Here is an 18025-nt window from a genome sequence, read left to right on the forward strand (position 1 = left end):
AGTACATCTTGTTAAGTTGTTATGGTAGGAATTGTTTTCCTTATATTATTATTAGTATTGTTGTTGTTGTTGTTGTTGTTGTTGTTGTTGTTGTTGTTATATATTTTGTAGAAGTTGCACCCACTCGTGATCCCAATGAAGAAGATTCTGGTGTTGAGTCTGATTAAAGTACATCTTGTTAAGTTGTTATGGTAGGAATTGTTTTCCTTATATTATTATTATTATTATTGTTGTTGTTGTTGTTGTTGTTGTTGTTGTTGTTATTGTTGTTGTTGTTGTTGTTGTTGTTGTTGTTGTTGTTGTTGTTGTTGTTGTTCTTATTATGTAACTGTTTTTTTTTATTTCAGGTTGGTTTGCATTATGAAGTTTAGCTATTTTGTTGGAGAAGACACCATAACTTTGCTATCAGTTTATGACAATTTATTTTTATTTTCAGTTGTGTTGACTGTTGAACTATTAAACTTCTTTAATTGTCGTATTTGAATTCTGTTGTTGTTATATTTCATTAGATCAAGACTTTGTTAGCTATTGTGTATTTCGGTTTGTTGATTTCAATGTTATGACTTTGCATAATAGTATGGTAGAAAATTTTTTTATTTGATTGAAAAAACTGAACAAACCGAACCAAACCAAACCGATTTTAACTGGTTTGGTTTGGTTCGGATGACCTTGAAAAAAACCGAACCAAACCAAACCGCAGCTTAATTAAACGATCGGATCGGATGGCTTTTCCTTCAAAAACCGAACCAAACCGCACCGCGAACACCCCTAAGTCTAATATTTCTGGGCTCACTCACAAATGTAGGATGGACCTAATCAAAATACTTCCAAGCTTCTTCGTGTGACGGATGCATAATGATTCCATCATCTCTCTTGTTATTACTATGTCAGGTCATATGGGGGCCGAACTCATCAATGCATACAATCATTTTAGCCTAGGGATTAAGGGCAAATACTACATCCATTTCATTGGAATTCTCTTTAATCGCCGTTTACCAATCTATTCTCTTTAAATTTGGAACCTCGGTGATCTACAAAATCTACATTAGTTAGGTCTGCAAAATCTATTCTCGTACAAAGCTTTCACAGCAAATTCTAATAGATGATAAAATCTATTCGCCTCTGGATTAGGCTCTTCTTCAGCCTCTTCCAATTCCGTAACAGCTATTGCATCATACACCATCTCATTGTATTTCTCTTGGTCAGCCTCTCAAGTCATTTCATCCATGCTTAGGTCTCTCACCACCCAAACCCTCGTTGATCAACCATCGGACCTATTCAAATTCAATCCAAACCGGTTAATTTCCTACTCGTCTTCTTCTCCGTGTTCCATCTACATCTAATACCCATCCTTGAACCCGTTATAGTATAGGTGAAGAGTTATATTTGCAGATCCTAATCACTTAGTCAGTGTCACTTTTGACACGGACATCTCGATACCCCTTCAGACCTAAACAGTTCCATGCTGAAGATATGCGCGACAAATACGTCAACCCCTCAAGAATTTCAGGTTTTAAACTCCCCGGGCCACCGTTATCCCTCTCACACATCCATATACGATGACTTGGAATCATCTTGAAGCACATACCATAGAATTTAATGAACAACACAGATTATTAATATTTTTAGAAAATTCGGCAGAGTATACGCTATAATTAGAATATCCCGCTAAATACATTATCATTTTCTGACAAATGAAACATGTTTTAAACAAATTAAACAATAATTCGACAGAACTTCTCCTTAATGTAGAGACATCCATCAAATAAATATAACAATTTTCACGTAAGAAACAACTGCAGGCATAAATTATAACATACACCGATTCAATAAAACATAAAATCCTAACCGTTCTAGTACGTAACCCCTTATAACTCCACAATTTTCCAGCAAACAATGGTTTTGATAAGGCGCCGCTACACGACCTTCTCCCACTTCCATCCTAAAACTCTATCATAGAAAAAGTAAGTCCAACATAAAATTTAAATAATTTATTATATTCTGAGATAGAAAACCAACCTGGAATGTTACTACACACAAAAAAAAAGCAAATGCCAACTGATCTCAGAGAAAATAGCATTTTCCTCATAAAAAGGAAAATGTATTAAATTCACAAGCTGAAATAAATATGTAAACTAAACCCTAACAAAATGTTAAAGTCACAAATTAATATGTAAAAATAAAATAACTAACCAACAATAAATCCGATTATAGTGGCTGCAGGATTTCTTTAATGTGGTGGTGACAGAGGTAGCAATGACGGCGACATGAATGGCAACCATGGCGAAGGATAAAGTGGGGACAGCAACAGCAGGAAAGTTGAAGATGACGTGCAACGGCAACGACAACAACGATGGGGTTCCAACGAGTTTCCGACAGTGGCGATGGTGACCTCTCGATGGCAACGGAGAGAGAACATGAGAAGAGAGAGAGGAAGAGGGAGAGAGAGAAAGGGAGGGAGAGAGAGAGAGAGAGAGAGAGAGAGAGAAAGAGAGAGAGTGTGAGAGAGAGAGAGAGCATTCAGAAAAGTGAAGGGGAAGGGTTCTATGTTTGAATTTTAACCCACACTACCATAGATTTATCGTCAGATTTTTTCGATGGTAAATCACCAAAACGATGCATTTCAATAAACCGTTATACCGACAAAAAATCCGACGGTAACATTGGCGTTGTTGAGTTCTATTTTGACGCCAACAATTACCGTTGATTTTAGCGACGAAAAATCTTTTCCAATGATAACCTTTTATGGCGACGAATTTCTCTTCTTTTGCGTTGAAAAATCCAATGGTAATTCTGATGGTACTCAGCATTTTTCTTGTAGTAGTGGGTAGTGAAGAAGTGAGAGGAGGGCAGGGCAGGGCCAGTTAGGGAAAAAACCCGCCCCTACCCGCCCCACTGCCAACCCTACCTCTTGACTATAATAAGACTCATCCACAGTAAAGTTGTAAGCTTCATAAGGTCATTTATGGCTTGAAACAACAACATGCTTAGTATCAAACCTTGGCTAACACTTTAAAAAATTTTGTTTTAAGAATAGAAAACCTCTGAAATTGGATTATTTGTCAAAAAGACTTCTAGTTATATTACTTTTATGCATATTTACATGGATGACATAGTCATCACAGGGTCAAGTCTGAATGAGATTGAGGCCATTATTTAAAAACTTTAAACTCAATTTTTTCTCTAAAAGATCTTGGAAGATTTCATTATTTTCTTAGTTTGGAAGTTGATTTTGTGCAATGTGACAGGCTACTACTAACACAAACTAAATATACAGGAGGCTGATTAGCTAGAGCATGAATGGAAGGATAAAAACTCATGCCTACACCAATGGTGTCAACTCTAAAACTTTTTAGGCATGGGTTAGAATCTTTTGAGAATCCTAAGAAGTATCTATTAGTATTGGGAGCCTTACAATACTTGACAATTACCAAACTAGACATAGCTTAATCACTAAAAAAACTATCTCAGTTTATGCATGATCTGAAATTAGAAACTAGAAGGCAGCTAAAAGGTCTTTGAGCTACTTTCAAGGTATAGCACAAAAAGAATGTTGTTTACCAAACACACTGATTATAGGTTATTGTCTTTTGCAAATGCTGATTGGGCTTTGGATGTGGTTGATCTCAAGTGTATCTCTGGCTACTTGGTTTACATGGATAGCAATCTGATTTCCTATAAATGTAGTAAATAATCTAAGATAAGTAGATCAATTATGAAAGTAGAACATCAAGCGCTAGCGTCTGCCTAAACTGACGTTAAGTCCATTCAGTAGCTTCTAAAGGAACTATAAGTGCCTTAAGTCATTCCACCAACCATATATTGCAGCAATTAAAGTGCTTGCCTTCAAGCGTCAGCTGCTGCAAACATCTTGAATTGAATATCTTTTGAATAAGAGATCTTAAAAGAAGAAATTAATTATAACAAATATACCAGCTCAGCATCCAGTAGTAGATATATTAAGTAAGCCTCTGTCAATATCTTTGCTCGAATAGTTTAAGTCAAGATTCAGATTGTGTGAAAAGACCAAACTGAGTTTGAGAGGGCTGTTAAGGCATAAGAGTATCACTAGGATTAGCCTAGCTGGTATTGATTGTTAGTTATAAAAGTCAGAGTTAATATTTGGCAAATAGAGAAAATATCTAGTTAGTTAGCTCTCTGACTTGTCTTTTTCTGTGTATGTGTATGTGTATATGTCTATGTGTATATTTTCTTTTTGTATTTTATTTTTTCTACTACCTTCAAATCTTACTTCTTCTTTCTCAAGAAACCTATACAAAAGTAAAAAAAATAGTTTCACATGACTACTTTTGCAAATGAAATTTTAAGAAAAGAAAAACTATCCTTCAAAACTTTTGTTTTATATATAAAGCATAACAAAGCTTAATTTGATGAATTCAGATTCTAATATAATTTGATGATTTATTCATAGTTGTTGTTCAGAATTTTTTTCACTCTTTCGAGTTTAGGAGTTACTTAAATAAAATTGTAGAGAAAAGGTTGAAGACACAATGTTGTCGCCATCCTCCTATTCTGAATTCTTAGTGTCCCAAGTTTGTCATTCCCAATGGTGAGAGGTGTTCTTACAAGGACATCGATGCTCAAGTTAACATGGGTCACAAGAGAAACTAAGTTAGAGATCATTCCTTAGTACATGTATTTGAAATAGTACAGTGCATATGACTAAGTTTAGTTGATTCTAGAATAGTGAGAGTTGCCTTTTTTTATGAGTTACCCTTTACTTGAAATACTCTTTTCATGAGGTATCTTTTTATGAGATGCTCTCCTTTTATCACTACAAAAAATTCTGATTAAAACGGCGGTTTTTTTAGGTAATTGCGGAAGTTTGAACCACCATTATTACCAAGAACAAAAGTTTTAGAAAGCGACGTAATTTTGGGCGCCATTCTGGTTACTACAGCGGTTTTCAGAAAACCGCCACAATTTCCTGGGTTAAAACGGTGGTTTTTGGATAAGTTAACACGGCAGTTTTTGGTTGGTTAAAACGGCGGTTCAAATCGCCGTTATTTCCAGGGTGAAAATAGCATTTTTGATTGGTTAAAATGGCGGTTCAAACCGCCATTATTTCCAAGTTAAAAATGACATTTTTGATTGGTTAAAACGGCATTTATAAACTGCCATTTTTACACTGACTGAGTGGCATTTTAGTCGGTTAAAACGGCGTTTGAAACCGCCATTTTTACCAGGTTAAAATAGCTTTTTAATTGGTTAAAATGGCATTTTTGAACCGCTATTTTTACCCTGATATTGACATTTTTATTGACTAAAACAGAATTTGAAACCACTTTTTTTACTGGGTTAAAATGTCATTTCATATTGTTTAAATTGGCAGTTACAAACCGCCATTTTTACCAGATAAAAGTAACATTTTTTAATCGTTTAAAAAGACAATTTGAACCATTATTTTTATCGCGTTAAACATAATTTTTTTATTAAAATTTTTCAATAATAAAAAATCAATACTCTTGAACAAAATATTATATAACTCAAAAACAAAGTATTACATAATATATGATTTTTTAGTATTGAAAATCAAAAGTAATAACCCCTATACAAATAAAGTATCTAACATAACATAATTTTTTAATTATAAATCTCTTTAACATGTAACTCTTAATACATAAAATTTCTATCAAAAAAGATTACACTGCTCTGTTACTTGCTCCATAGTACCTCTGGTTCCATATTTCTGCTTCCACACTATATGACCTGTAAAGTACCTCTGGTGCAACATAATATGCACTCCCAGAAATGTCATTTAGTCGTTCGTCTGTAGTCAATACACATTAATGAAAAATTAAGAAAGACCAATTTCAAATCTTGAGGGGTACCCTCAATCTAAAGTACTTTACACATGCTAAGCATACACTTTACAATAAGTTCATGTCGTATCTCCATTGGATTATGGTTTGTTCTTTTATCATTATTCCTGCTTCCCCAACCTTAGAAGTCATGTAAGAAAATCTAGGATTTTTATTATTTAAAAATTCATTCATGTCATTTTGTTTTTCTTCAAAGACATTGTGTTTCTCTATTTTTGTTTAGTCTCTACAACTAAACGCGGTTGCTTAACAAGTAGCACAACTAGTCAACTAATATATCTTCCCAACATACAATTAGGCATCTAAGCATAAATTGTTGCTCTCAAGATTTTTGACATATGCATGGATTGTAATTTTTAGAAGCAATGAATAGTGCAAATGTAAGCATCAATGAATAGTGCATTTAGTAGCAAGTTGCTTATCTAATATAATAATGGAATAAGAGATTGCTTTGCAAGTAAAAGGAAGAAAAAGAATTGAGAATCATTATAATTGTCACCTGTCCGGATGAAATCCGATAAACTGAAATTGATAAGCTTCATATCAGCATCTTCACTTTTTGAAGTTAAGAGGAAATTCTGTAACATCAATCCCATAGAAATAATCAACAACCATATTCACATTCTTATTTTAACTACAAAAATATACTAAACTAAAAAAATTAATAATAAAAAATTCCTATTATTAGAGTTAGATACTATACAATTTCAATGAACATATAGAATGAGAGAAAAATAGAGTGGTGGAGTTTACCATAGCTTTGTTGAACACCTCATTGAACCTTTGATCTATGCCTGGATACTCAAAGGCATGCATGCCATAAACCCTGTTGAACCTTTGCTTGCACGGTGCCAGTTTCCATCAGCACCAATGTAAGTCAGAGCAGTTCTCTTATCAACAAGATTGAAAGGTAAAAAGTAAACCTTTCTGATTCCAGCCCTTGCCTACAGCACAAGGCATATACATGTTCAATTTTTGGTGCAATTTTCGAATAATGAAATCAAGGACAAAAATTAAGGACACTAAGCTTTATGAAAGAAGTTAAACCTCTTTAGGATCTGCAAGCATTCCAACAATAGCAGCATCAATGGCATCCTGGTTTTCAGTCTTGGAAGCTCTTGCGGCGAGAAGGATCACATGATCCTTGTTCACTCCTTTAGTAAAGACCTCAATCAAGTTCTTGTCAACACTAAGCTTGTTAAGTGTGAGTGTTCCTGTCTTGTCACTGTAAAGCACATCCATTCCAGCAAAACAATCATCAATTCAGTATAAAAAACAACAAATGCAGGATTGAGTTGACACTCACCACTGATACAGATGATTCATCCACACCCTTTCCTTTCAGCTCTTCTGCTCTCTCAATGAAGCCAGGCACATGCTTCAAGCTGTTGCAGAATGGAAGAAACTCATATCTCAATATCAGAAAAATAAGCCAAAAAATGTTCAATGTTCATTACTTTTATAATTTGAATAAGTTTGGTATGATTAAAAAGTGACCAGACTCTATAAGTAGGTACTGCATCAACATACATATTGGAGTTGCAGAGAAATGTGCAGATTATGAACGGTTTTGAAAAATACAGACCCATTACTTCTCATAATAATTAATAGTTAGTAATTGGTATAATTTTCAAAACAAACAAAAATGCATGTTATTAGTAGCAACAAGAAATAAATCGAAGATGCAAAAAAGAAAAAGAATAATCACTACTCTGTCCCACATTTTAAGAGACATGACAAAGAAACTACGTCCTAGTTGATAAAATGAATAATTAAACTTCCTATTAATCTATGAAAGTTGCAATTTTTTATAATGAGAGGGGAAATTAAAGGGGAGTTACCAACAATAAAGAAGCAAGCTTTCCAACCACCACTTTTAGATCTAAGAGCAGGTTTTCCTTTAATATTCACTGTTCCATCTTGTGTGTACTCCTCACTCCCAACACTTCCTTTTAGCTCTTCTGCTCTCAGACTATGGCTTGTTATCGTTGTCCAAGAAGGCCAAGGTGCCGTCTGGGATGACATCTCCAACTACAATCGGAGCCATTTGAGGAACAGAGGATGATCACATTTTTGTTTTGTGAATTTTTAAACAGCTAAATACCCACTACAAATATAATATAATAATATAACACTATTAAATATACGGCAAACCAAAGCTATCCAATAATTCAACATCTTAATCTTATGAACATAAACAAGCACTAGACCCATGTTAACTCTAACACATGCATTTTGGTGCAACTTAACACAAGAAAGAAAAAGAATAAGAAAAAAAATCCAGCATGTACTAAGTTGAGTAGCATGCGAAAAACACAACAGACAAAGATCAAATACCAAATAGATAAGCATGCATGTCTATTCTCTAGCTCAAAGAGGGTAGGTACAAAAAAAGGAGCTTATAATCTTATTATTAAATAATAAAAATAAATAAATGATAATAACATATATTGATCTAATAACATGAGACCCACCCATTATGCTATAATACAGAAACACAGTTTTAGACTTTAAGGGAAATTCCTCTAACTTGTTCAACCAAACAGGGCCAAATATTATATTTATATTAAAGAGAATTTATTTTTAAGGGAAATAAAAGGGGGATTTTATTCTAATGTAGTATGAATAACTTTTAAATATATAAAAAGTTGTGCTCAATTAATTAATCACAAGTTGCAGCAGGCTCCTTGAGATGTGAAATATTATATCACACGAGATACATGCGACCTGTTCAAGGAAAAAAATAATAAAGGAAAGTTGCAATATTGTTAATACTTTCATAGATACTCAATGACATAGTGTCATATGAAAAGGAAAAAAAAGAAAATTTAATTCATTTAGTCACTTTTAATTATACATACAACAATTGGAATTGTAAGAAAGTAGCAAAAATTATGATATATGTTGTGATTATAGCTATATAAGATGAGTGGTGCTTACATTTCTATGGTTTGATATTTGATATTCCAAACTTTGATTATAGAGAAATGTGTAGAAACTACCTAACCTAACCTTACATTTCACTTACCATGAAATTGAATCTCCAAGAATTGGGGCAAAATGAACAAATAGATGCTGAATAATGTAAAATGTAGCAGAGAGTTCTTGTTATCGGCGTCCCAATCCAAGCCACCCCTGAAGTGAATGTTCCAGACGAGGACCAAAATAATGGCAACCAGACCAAGGACGTGAACCACGTATGTGAAGGGAACGGCGGTTACGCCCAATGCCATCGAAACACTTAACTGTCTCACTACGACTCAACAACCATTTTGCCTTCTGATTAGATCTTCCCACATCTGCACAGAAGTCATTTTTCATAATTTAAATATAACTAGAAAGTAATGCACCGACAGATATTTTGAGATGGATGCAGTGTATTCTGTCCATACATTTAAAGTATGCCAGGAACTAAGGTGTTCAAAGTATCCTTCTCAGCTTCATACTCACACACTAAAGAATCAAAATCCTAACACCTTACCGCGAAATTAAAACTTGACTAGTTGATTTTCACAGTATCACGGAGCATAATTGTACATTTAGCAAAAAGAAAAAACAGAGCACTTATCGCGATTCCGTGCATTTGCCGGAGCCAGCACTGCCTCCACAATTTCGTTGGAGCTGCATTCGCATCGAGGTGGTTGCGATGGTTCTCTCTTCATCAACATGTGGTAAAATTCCACCACCTCTAGCACCCTCGTCAACAAGAACAACAACGCAGAAGATCAATCAAAATAAAAATACACAATAAGAAAAAAGAACAAGCATTCTCTGTTTTTTCCTACTAGAGCATTGATAAACCCCGATTTCGTGATTTATCTTGTGCTTATTTTGGGGGATTTTGTCACATTTTCTCGTATTTATTCAATGAAACATCATGGTTTTGTAATTCTCCCTTGAATTTTGCTTAAGTGTAAAAACATGCTTTTTAGGCTCTAAATTGGTGATTTTAATTCACTTTAATTCTATTCGATGCCTTGATGCGTTTGATGAGTGATTTCAGGTCCATAAGGCAAGTATTGGATGGAAGAAATGAGGAGAAAAGCATACAAAAGGGGGAATGCATGAAGAAACAAAGATTGGGAAAGCACCAAAGGACGCGCACGCGCACCAGACGCGCACGCGCAAAAGTGGTTTCGCCTATGGACGCGCACGCGTACATGCCGCGTCCGCGCGGGTTGAGAATTTTCCAGTCGATGCGCACGCGCACATGGCGCGCACGCGCCGATATTCTCACGTGGCCCACTTGAAGGCAATTCGCTGGGGGCAATTTCTGAGTTGCCCAGGCCCAAATCCAACTTGTTTCTGAGTGTATTTCATGCAGAATTGAAGTCCAAGCAAGGGGGAGCAATTGTTTGTAGGTTAGCATCATGTAGTTTAGTTTCTAGAGAGAGAAGCTCCCTCTTCTCTCTATAATTAGGATTAGAATTTCTTAGATCTAGGTTTAATTCATGCTTTGATTTACTTTTCCTTTACAATTTCTTGTTCCTCTACTCTTTCTCTCTCTAATTTTGTAGTTCATTCTTGTAATTGCTTACTTTGTTGTTGATGCACTCTTTCTTCTTCTATTTTCTTTTAATGCAATTTATGATTCATGTTCTTTTATTATTGATTTGCTTTATTGTTGTTTAATTCCTTGCAATTGAGTAGTGTAGATTTATATTCCTTGCACTTTTACTATGATTTTCTTTTATACCTTCCAAGTGTTTGATAAAATGCTTGATTGGATCTTAGAGTAGAATTTTGTGCTCTTGGCTTGGAAAGATAACTTAGGAACTCTTGAGTCACTAATGTCCAAGTGATTGACAATTGGGAGCCATTAACGCTAGATCTCACCAATTGATTAGGTGTAGAACTAGGACTTATGGACTTGGATTGATATAGCTCACTTGACTTTCCTCTGCTATTAGTTAAGGGTTAACTTAGTGGGATTGATCCTTGCCAATTCTCATATTGTGGTTAGTGATTAGGATAGAGATCCTTGACCACCTAACCTTGCCAAGACCTCTTTAGTTGTTAGTTTATTTTCATTTTCATTTACTTTTCATGCCTCTTATCAAAAACCCCAAACATAACTCATAACAAAAAACAAGACACTTTGTTGCAATTCCTTGTGAGACGACCCGGAGTTTAAAATACTTCGGTTAATTTTCATTGGGGTTTGTACTCGTGACAAAACCAAATTTAATTTGATTTGAGGATTGACTATTGGTTTGGACTATACTAACAACGGAATTATTTTGTGGAATTCCAAACCGGTATAAATCCTTGTGTGTCAAATTAATGGCGCCATTGCTGGAGAGTTGCAATGGTGTTATGTTATTGGTTATTGTATATATGTGAATAATGTAAATAGGTTTACCTTTTGCTTCTTTGTTAGTTTTTGCTAGTTTTAGGATTTAATTTTCTTGCTTCTTATTTGATTTTGTTTTCATTTTCTCTTGCTATCATGAATTCTCACTTTGGCTATGAGTTTGGTTTTAACTATGTTGTAGGAAATGAGGGCTACAATGAAGATGTGTATCAAGAATGGGACAATCAAATGTGGGAGGAGCCATATGCATATGATCAATCCTCATGGCAACAACCTCCACCAATGCACTATGAAGAAGAGCCATTCTATGATGCATATCAATCCAATGGCTATGGTGAATCCCCTTGTGACTTTCAAGAACCACCACCATATGCCTATGAGCCATATCCCCAACATAACCCTCAACCATACTCACAAGCCCCTTCTTACCAACCATCTTCATATGACCATAATCCATATCCATCCTACCAACAACCATATGAGCCATATGAACCACATATAGAGCCACCACCATTCCAACATCAACATTTTCAAGAGCCACCCCCTCCATATTATTACCAAGATGAACCACCTCCAATACATGAAAACTTTCAACCATAAGATGAACTCTACTTTCCACCACAACCTCCTATGGAAGAACACTCATGTCCTTCAATCCAAGAGTCATATGATCTTACTCGTGATATCCAAGAGGAACAAGAGTCAAGGGATCATTTCAAGGAGACATTGGATCAATTTCAAGTAACCATGGAGTGTGTTATGAAAAAAATGGAAAGAATGGGATCTTTCTGAAAGAACCACCACAACTCTACCTAAAAGAACCACCTTCCGACTATAATACCTTTCCCTCAAACAATGAACCCTCTCTTCTACTATCACCTCCCGATGAAACCTTTATGCTAGAATTAAGGGATCTTGAATCTCATATCTTAAGGCAACACGAAGAGGATGAAAAGAAATTTGAGGAGTTAAGAGCAAAAATGGCTATCATGGTAGAATCCATTGGCAACATAGTCTCATCCCGCCTAAGCCTATGCGATCAAGGCACTTCTATTGTGGAATGTGAAGAAGCAACGAAGGAGCTTAGTGAGGGAGTGAACTTGAAGCTCCAAGGTGAAGAAGAGGAGTTAAAGCAAGAAATGCAACAAGAGGAGGAAGTAGAGGTTATTGAAGAAGAGGAAGAAGTGGTTGAAGACTTAGGAGATGCAGAACCACCTTGGGAGTCTAGGATTGGAGAAGATCCCTCCAAGATGATTGAATTTGATGCTAAGAAGGAATGTGCACAACCTCCAAGGCATATCCCTTGTGAAGAATTGGATGGGATAGAGCAAGAATTAAGTCCCCTTGGTGATGAAGATCAAGCACCAAGTCTTAGTGGTGAAGAATCCTTTGAGCATGAAGAACCTTCTCCCAAGGAGATGGAAAGCAATGTGGAGGTAAATCTCTCTTTTCCTCCCATTTATAATTTGAGTAAGGGAAAAGGTTTAGATAAAATTGTTGAACAAAGGATTGAAATTAAGAGATCGTGTAGAGAGGTGGAAGTCCTTAGAAAAAGGAGGATGGGAATTGAATACGCCTTGTCAAGACCCTTGGAATCACCCTTGCCTAGGTTGCCATCTACACCTTCATTTGAGTGGGTGAAACTCATTTCTATTATCTCTATTATCCCACTTGAATATGGCTTGCTTGGAACGGATGGTCAACTTAGGATGCTTTGTAGGATGAAGCGTAAAAGAAAGATGTTCTGTGGTTGGCGTTGTAAGTCTAGGCTCATTATGGTTGAAGCTTCAAGGAGTAAAGGTTGGGCTAGTGCTCGATTGGATGGGTCTAGGAGGATGGTTTGGTGCTTCCATGAGAATTCATCTCTCTTGCCACCCGGAGGAAACCACCATGATCGCACAAGGAGGATCGACTTTGGGAGCCTATGGTTTGTGAAGAACTCCATCAAAGATTGGAGTTATTAACTTTGAATGATGAAGCACAATGGAAGTCCAAGCATTGGTGGATGTTCAAGGATGGATTCAAGCACAAGCCACCTTGATGAAGAGCTCCCCATAAGTCCAACTTAAGGACAATAAACAAAAGTGCTAGGTGGGAGACAACCCACCATGGTAACATCTTTCCCTTTTCCTCTTTGTAAATATTGGTAATTTAGATTTAATTTCATGTTTTGTTTGATTAGTTGAGTTTAATTGGGAGTCTAGTAGGTTAAATAAGGTTTTGTGATGTTTCGGTAGTTGTTTGGAGGTTGGGAATGCTTGGTTTGGTGCAAAAACATAGAAAAATTTTAAAAACCAGAGCACCACCCACGCGCACGCGCACTCCACGCGTACGCGCGCCTCAAGCATTTTCGACCATCCACGCGGACGCGCCATGTACGCGTACGCGTGGATTGAATTTTTCCACTTCCCATACATTCATCCGAGAGTTGTGCCTGAAGTGTGCCAACTTTGTGCTCCAAGGCACGCGAACGCGTACCTTGCGCGTACGCGTCGACTCTCTGCCTTGCCATGCACGCGTATGCGTCGCTTCCATTTCATCAATCCACGCTTACGCGCACGCGTGGATTGCCCTGTTTCACTCACCTTCTTTTCTTCTCCTCTCTCCATTTCTTTCTGGTGCACGACTTGTGAATCACACTTTTCACAACTCGTACCACTAACCAGCAAGTGCACTGGGTCGTCCAAGTAATACCTTACGTGAGTAAGGGTCGAATCCCACGGAGATTGTTGGTTTGAAGCAATCTATGGTTATCTTGCAATTCTTAGTCAGGAAGTCAATTTTATTTATCAGTTGAATTGCGAATAAGCATGAGAGTATGGGTTAAAGGTTACTTGTTATGTAGTAATGGAGAATATGTTGGAGTTTTGGAGACGCTTTGTCTTCTGAATCTCTGCTTTCCTCTGTCTTCTGATTCACGCACGCACGTCCTTTTATGGCAAGCTGTGTGTAGGTGGATCACCGTTGTCAATGGCTACCATCCATCCTTCCAGTGAAAAGGGTCCAGGTGCGCTGTCACCGCACGGCTAATCATCTGCAGGTTCTCAGTTGTACCGGATTAGGATTTACTATCCTTTTGCGTCTGTCACTACGCCCAGCACTCGCGAGTTTGAAGTTCGTCACAGTCATCCAATCCCAGAATCCTACTCGGAATACCACAGACAAGGTTTAGACTTTCCGGATTCTCATGAATGCCGCCATCAATCTAGCTTATACCACGGAGATTCTGGTTAAGGAATCTAAGAGATATTCGTTCAATCTGATGTAGAACGGAGGTGATTGTCAGACACACATTCATGGACTGAGGAAGGTGATAAGTGTCACTGATCATCACCTTCTCCATAGTTAGGCGCGAATGGATATCTTAGATAGGAACACGCATGTTTGAATGGAAAACAGAAATACTTGCATTAATTCATCGAGACACAACAGAGCTCCTCACCCCCAACAATAGAGTTTAGAGACTCATGCCATCAAAGAGTACAAAGTTCAGATCTAAAATGTCATGAGATACAAAATAAGTCTCTAAAAGTTGTTTAAATACTAAACTAGTAGCCTAGGTTTACAAAAAATGAGTAAACTATGATGGGTGATGCAGATATCCACTTCTGGGGACCACTTGGTGTGTGCTGGGCTAAGACTTAAACAATTCACGTGCATAAGGCTGTTTTGGGCGTTCAACGCCAGGTTTGGATCCATTTCTGGCGTTGAGCTCCAACTTTTAATCCTTTTCAGGCGCTGGACGCCGGAATTGGGCAGAGAACTAGCGTTGAATGCCAGTTTAGGTCATCTATCCTTGAGCAAAGTATGGACTATTATATATTGCTGGAAAGCCCTAGATGTTTACTTTCCAACACAATTGAAAGCACGCCATTTTGAGTTCTGTAGCTCCAGAAAATCTACTTTGAGTGCAGGGAGGTCAGAATCCAACAGCATCAGCAGTCCTTTTTCAGCCTGAATCAGATTTTTGCTCAGCTCCCTCAATTTCAGCCAGAAAAATACACAACTCATAGTAAAGCCCAGAAATATGAATTTTTCCTAAAAACTAATGGAAATAGACTAAAAACTAACTAGAATATACTAAAAACTATATGAAATTAACCCCTAAAAGCGTATAAAATATCCGCTCATCACAACACCAAACTTAAACTGTTGCTTGTCCTCAAGCAACTAGACAAATAAAATAGAAGACTAATAGGTTGAGAAGCAATAATATCTCAGAGTTTTTGAGTGAAGCTTAGATTCTAATTAGATGAGCGGGACTAGTAGCTTTTTACTTCCGAACAGTTTTGGCATCTTGCTTTATCCATTGAAGCTCAGAGTGATTGGCATCTATAGGAACTTAGAATTCAGATATTGTTATTGATTCTCCTATTTCAGTATGATGATTCTTGAACACAGCTATTTCATGAGTCATGGCCGTGGCCCTAAGCACTTTGTTTTCCAGTATTACCACCGGATACATAAATGCCACAGACACATAATTGGGTGAACCTTTTAGATTGTGACTCAGCTTTGCTAAAGTCCCCAATTAGAGGTGTCTAGAGTTCTTAAGCACACTATTCTTTCTGCTTTGGACCTTGACTTTAACCGCTCAGTCTCAAGTTTTCACTTGACACCTTCACGCCACAAGCACATGGTTAGGGACAGCTCGGTTTAGCCGCTTAGGCCAGGAATTTATTCCCTTAGGCCCTCCTATCCACTGATGCTCAAAGCCTTGGGATCCTTTTTTATTACCCTTGCCTTTTGGTTTTAAGGGCTATTGGCTTCTTCTTTTTTTTTTTTTTTTTTGCTGCTTTTTCTTGCTTCAAGAATCATTTTTATGATTTTTCATATTATCAATAACATGTCTCATGTTCATCATTCTTTCAAGAGCCAACATATTTAACAGTCTTAAACAACAAATTCAAAAGACATATGCACTGTTCAAGCATTCATTCAGAAGACAGAAAGTATTGCCACCACATGTAACTAATTAGAATTTCTCTTATTGAAACTCGAAATTTTATTGCCTCTTATTCAAAAGATCTACTATTTTATTCATGTTTGCTGATGATGAGAAAAATAAACTATGGCTTAATTAGAGATAAAATCAAAACAGATACTAATTACTACTATATGACTCCTAAGGTGAACTTCTCTAATGACACTATCACAGAGTTAAAGCAGAAATTGGAATTTAACAACCTTTGTTCTGGGAAATGGGTGTTCCTCTGATCCGTGTGGTGCTTGATTCTTCAAGAGATAACTTCTGGCGCTTCAATTCCCTTAAGTCACGCCATTGCTCCTCTTGTTCTTTAAACATATAGGTCAGAATTTGACTGTGTTCCTTCTGTTCTTTTATTATTTGTTCCATAGCTTCCCGTATCTTGGTGACAGACGTCTCAAGATACTCCCAGTATTCAGATTGAGGGATTTCTGGGAGAAATTCCTGTGTTTTCTTCTTGGTGGGATCATCCTGTGCTTGTTGTTTTTCCATTGATGCATTGGTGATTGGTTTCTCAACTGAGATATACTCAGTTATTCTCATCCTTACTCCGGCGTCCTTGCAGAGCAGAGAAATCACGCTTGGATAAGCCAACCTGGCCTCTTTAGAATTTTTGTTAGCAATTTTGTAGAGTTCAGCTGAGATTAGCTGATGAACTTCCACTTCTTTTCCCATCATGATACAATGGATCATCACTGCTCTTTTAACAGTGACTTCAGAACGGTTGCTAGTGGGCAGCAGAGAATGCCCAATGAAGTCCAGCCATCCTCTGGCGATTGGTTTGAGATCTTCTCTCTTGAGTTGATTTGGGACACCCTTTGTGTTGGTGGTCCACCTGGCTCCAGGGATACATATGTCCTCTAGAATCTTATCCAGGCCCTTGTCTGTTCTCATCATTCTCCTGTTGAAGGAGTCTGGATCATCTTTCAGCTGAGGTAGCTTTAAGATCTCCCTGATCCTGTCAGGGAGGGTATGAACAATCTTTCCTCTCACCACGGTCCGATAGTCATAGAAAGCAGTCCCAGATAGTTTCTGCTTGTCAGTTTGCCATATATTAGCATAAAACTCCTGAACCATGTTCCTCCCTACTTTCCTTTCAGGATTAGCTAGGACTTTCCAGTTCCTGATTCGAATTTGCTCCTGGATCTCCGGATATTCATCTTCTTTCAGATCGAATCTAACTTCCGGGATCACTGATCTCAGACCCATTATTTTGTTATAATGGTCTGAATGTTCTTTAGATAAGAACTTCCCTTGATTCCAAAGTGGTTTTGGAACGCTCTCTTTCTTGCCTCTTGGGGTGGGTTATTTTCCTTTAGGAGCCATGATCTTAGTGATCACGGATAAACACACCAAACTTAGAGGTTTGCTTGTCCTCAAGCAAAAGAAAAGAAAGGAGAGGGATAGAAGGAGAGCTAGGTGCAATTGTTGATGGAAGGGGAGGGAGGCCGAACCCAAATTTAAAGGGAGGGAGGGTGGATTTTTTCGAAAAAAAGAGATAAAGATATGATAAAAAAGATTGATTTGGAAAAGATAAGATAGAAGATATGATAAGAAAGGATATAGTTTAAAATTGAAAAGATTTGAAAAGTTTTTGAAAAAGATAGATCTAGATTTTGAAAAAGATAAAGTGGAGATTTTGAAAAAGATATTGATGAGTTGAAAAGATAGATTTGTTTTTTAAAAAAGATTTGAAAAGAGATGGATTGAATTTGCAAAGGGGGTTTGTGCTTATGGATTAAGATATATTTGATATTTTTAAAGTAGGATTTTTAGAAATTAGGGATTTTAGAAATCAGGGTTCTTAACATTTTTATGCAAGAAATCATGAATTGAAGTATGAAAATTAAGATTAGAATGAAAAAAATATGAAGAAAAATG

The 18025-nt window shown here is 36.8% G+C and overlaps 1 protein-coding gene across 4 annotated transcripts; it reads right to left on the bottom strand.

The window, feature by feature from the left end:
* Positions 1–5481: 5481 nt before the first annotated feature.
* Positions 5482–8443, bottom strand: LOC112721309 (plasma membrane ATPase-like). 4 transcript variants are annotated; one of them, XM_072208054.1, is made up of 7 exons: positions 8318–8443; positions 7685–7874; positions 7150–7228; positions 6891–7068; positions 6597–6787; positions 6343–6421; positions 5482–5791 (listed from the first exon to the last, which is right to left on the bottom strand). In XM_072208054.1, exons 3-5 carry the CDS (start codon positions 7167–7169, stop codon positions 6632–6634), a joined length of 354 nt encoding a protein of 117 aa, XP_072064155.1. In that variant the 5' UTR covers positions 7170–7228; positions 7685–7874; positions 8318–8443; the 3' UTR covers positions 5482–5791; positions 6343–6421; positions 6597–6631. The 4 variants fall into 4 exon arrangements, with proteins under 4 accessions (XP_072064155.1, XP_072064156.1, XP_072064157.1 ...); XM_072208055.1 differs by lacking the exon at positions 8318–8443 and adding an exon at positions 8181–8199; XM_072208056.1 differs by lacking the exon at positions 8318–8443 and having other exon boundaries at positions 7689–8154.
* Between the last annotated feature and the right edge of the window lie 9582 nt (positions 8444–18025).

The sequence above is a fragment of the Arachis hypogaea genome, chromosome 11, assembly GCF_003086295.3.
Source record: "Arachis hypogaea cultivar Tifrunner chromosome 11, arahy.Tifrunner.gnm2.J5K5, whole genome shotgun sequence".
Lineage (NCBI taxonomy): Eukaryota > Viridiplantae > Streptophyta > Magnoliopsida > Fabales > Fabaceae > Arachis > Arachis hypogaea.

Coding starts and splice junctions, on each gene's coding strand:
- LOC112721309 (XM_072208054.1), bottom strand. CDS start 7,169: ATGAATCATCTGTATCAGTG. Junction 7,069..7,149: donor ATGAATCATCTGTATCAGTG/GTGAGTGTCAAC, acceptor TGTGCTTTACAG/TGACAAGACAGGAACACTCA. Junction 6,788..6,890: donor TGCTTGCAGATCCTAAAGAG/GTTTAACTTCTT, acceptor CTTGTGCTGTAG/GCAAGGGCTGGAATCAGAAA.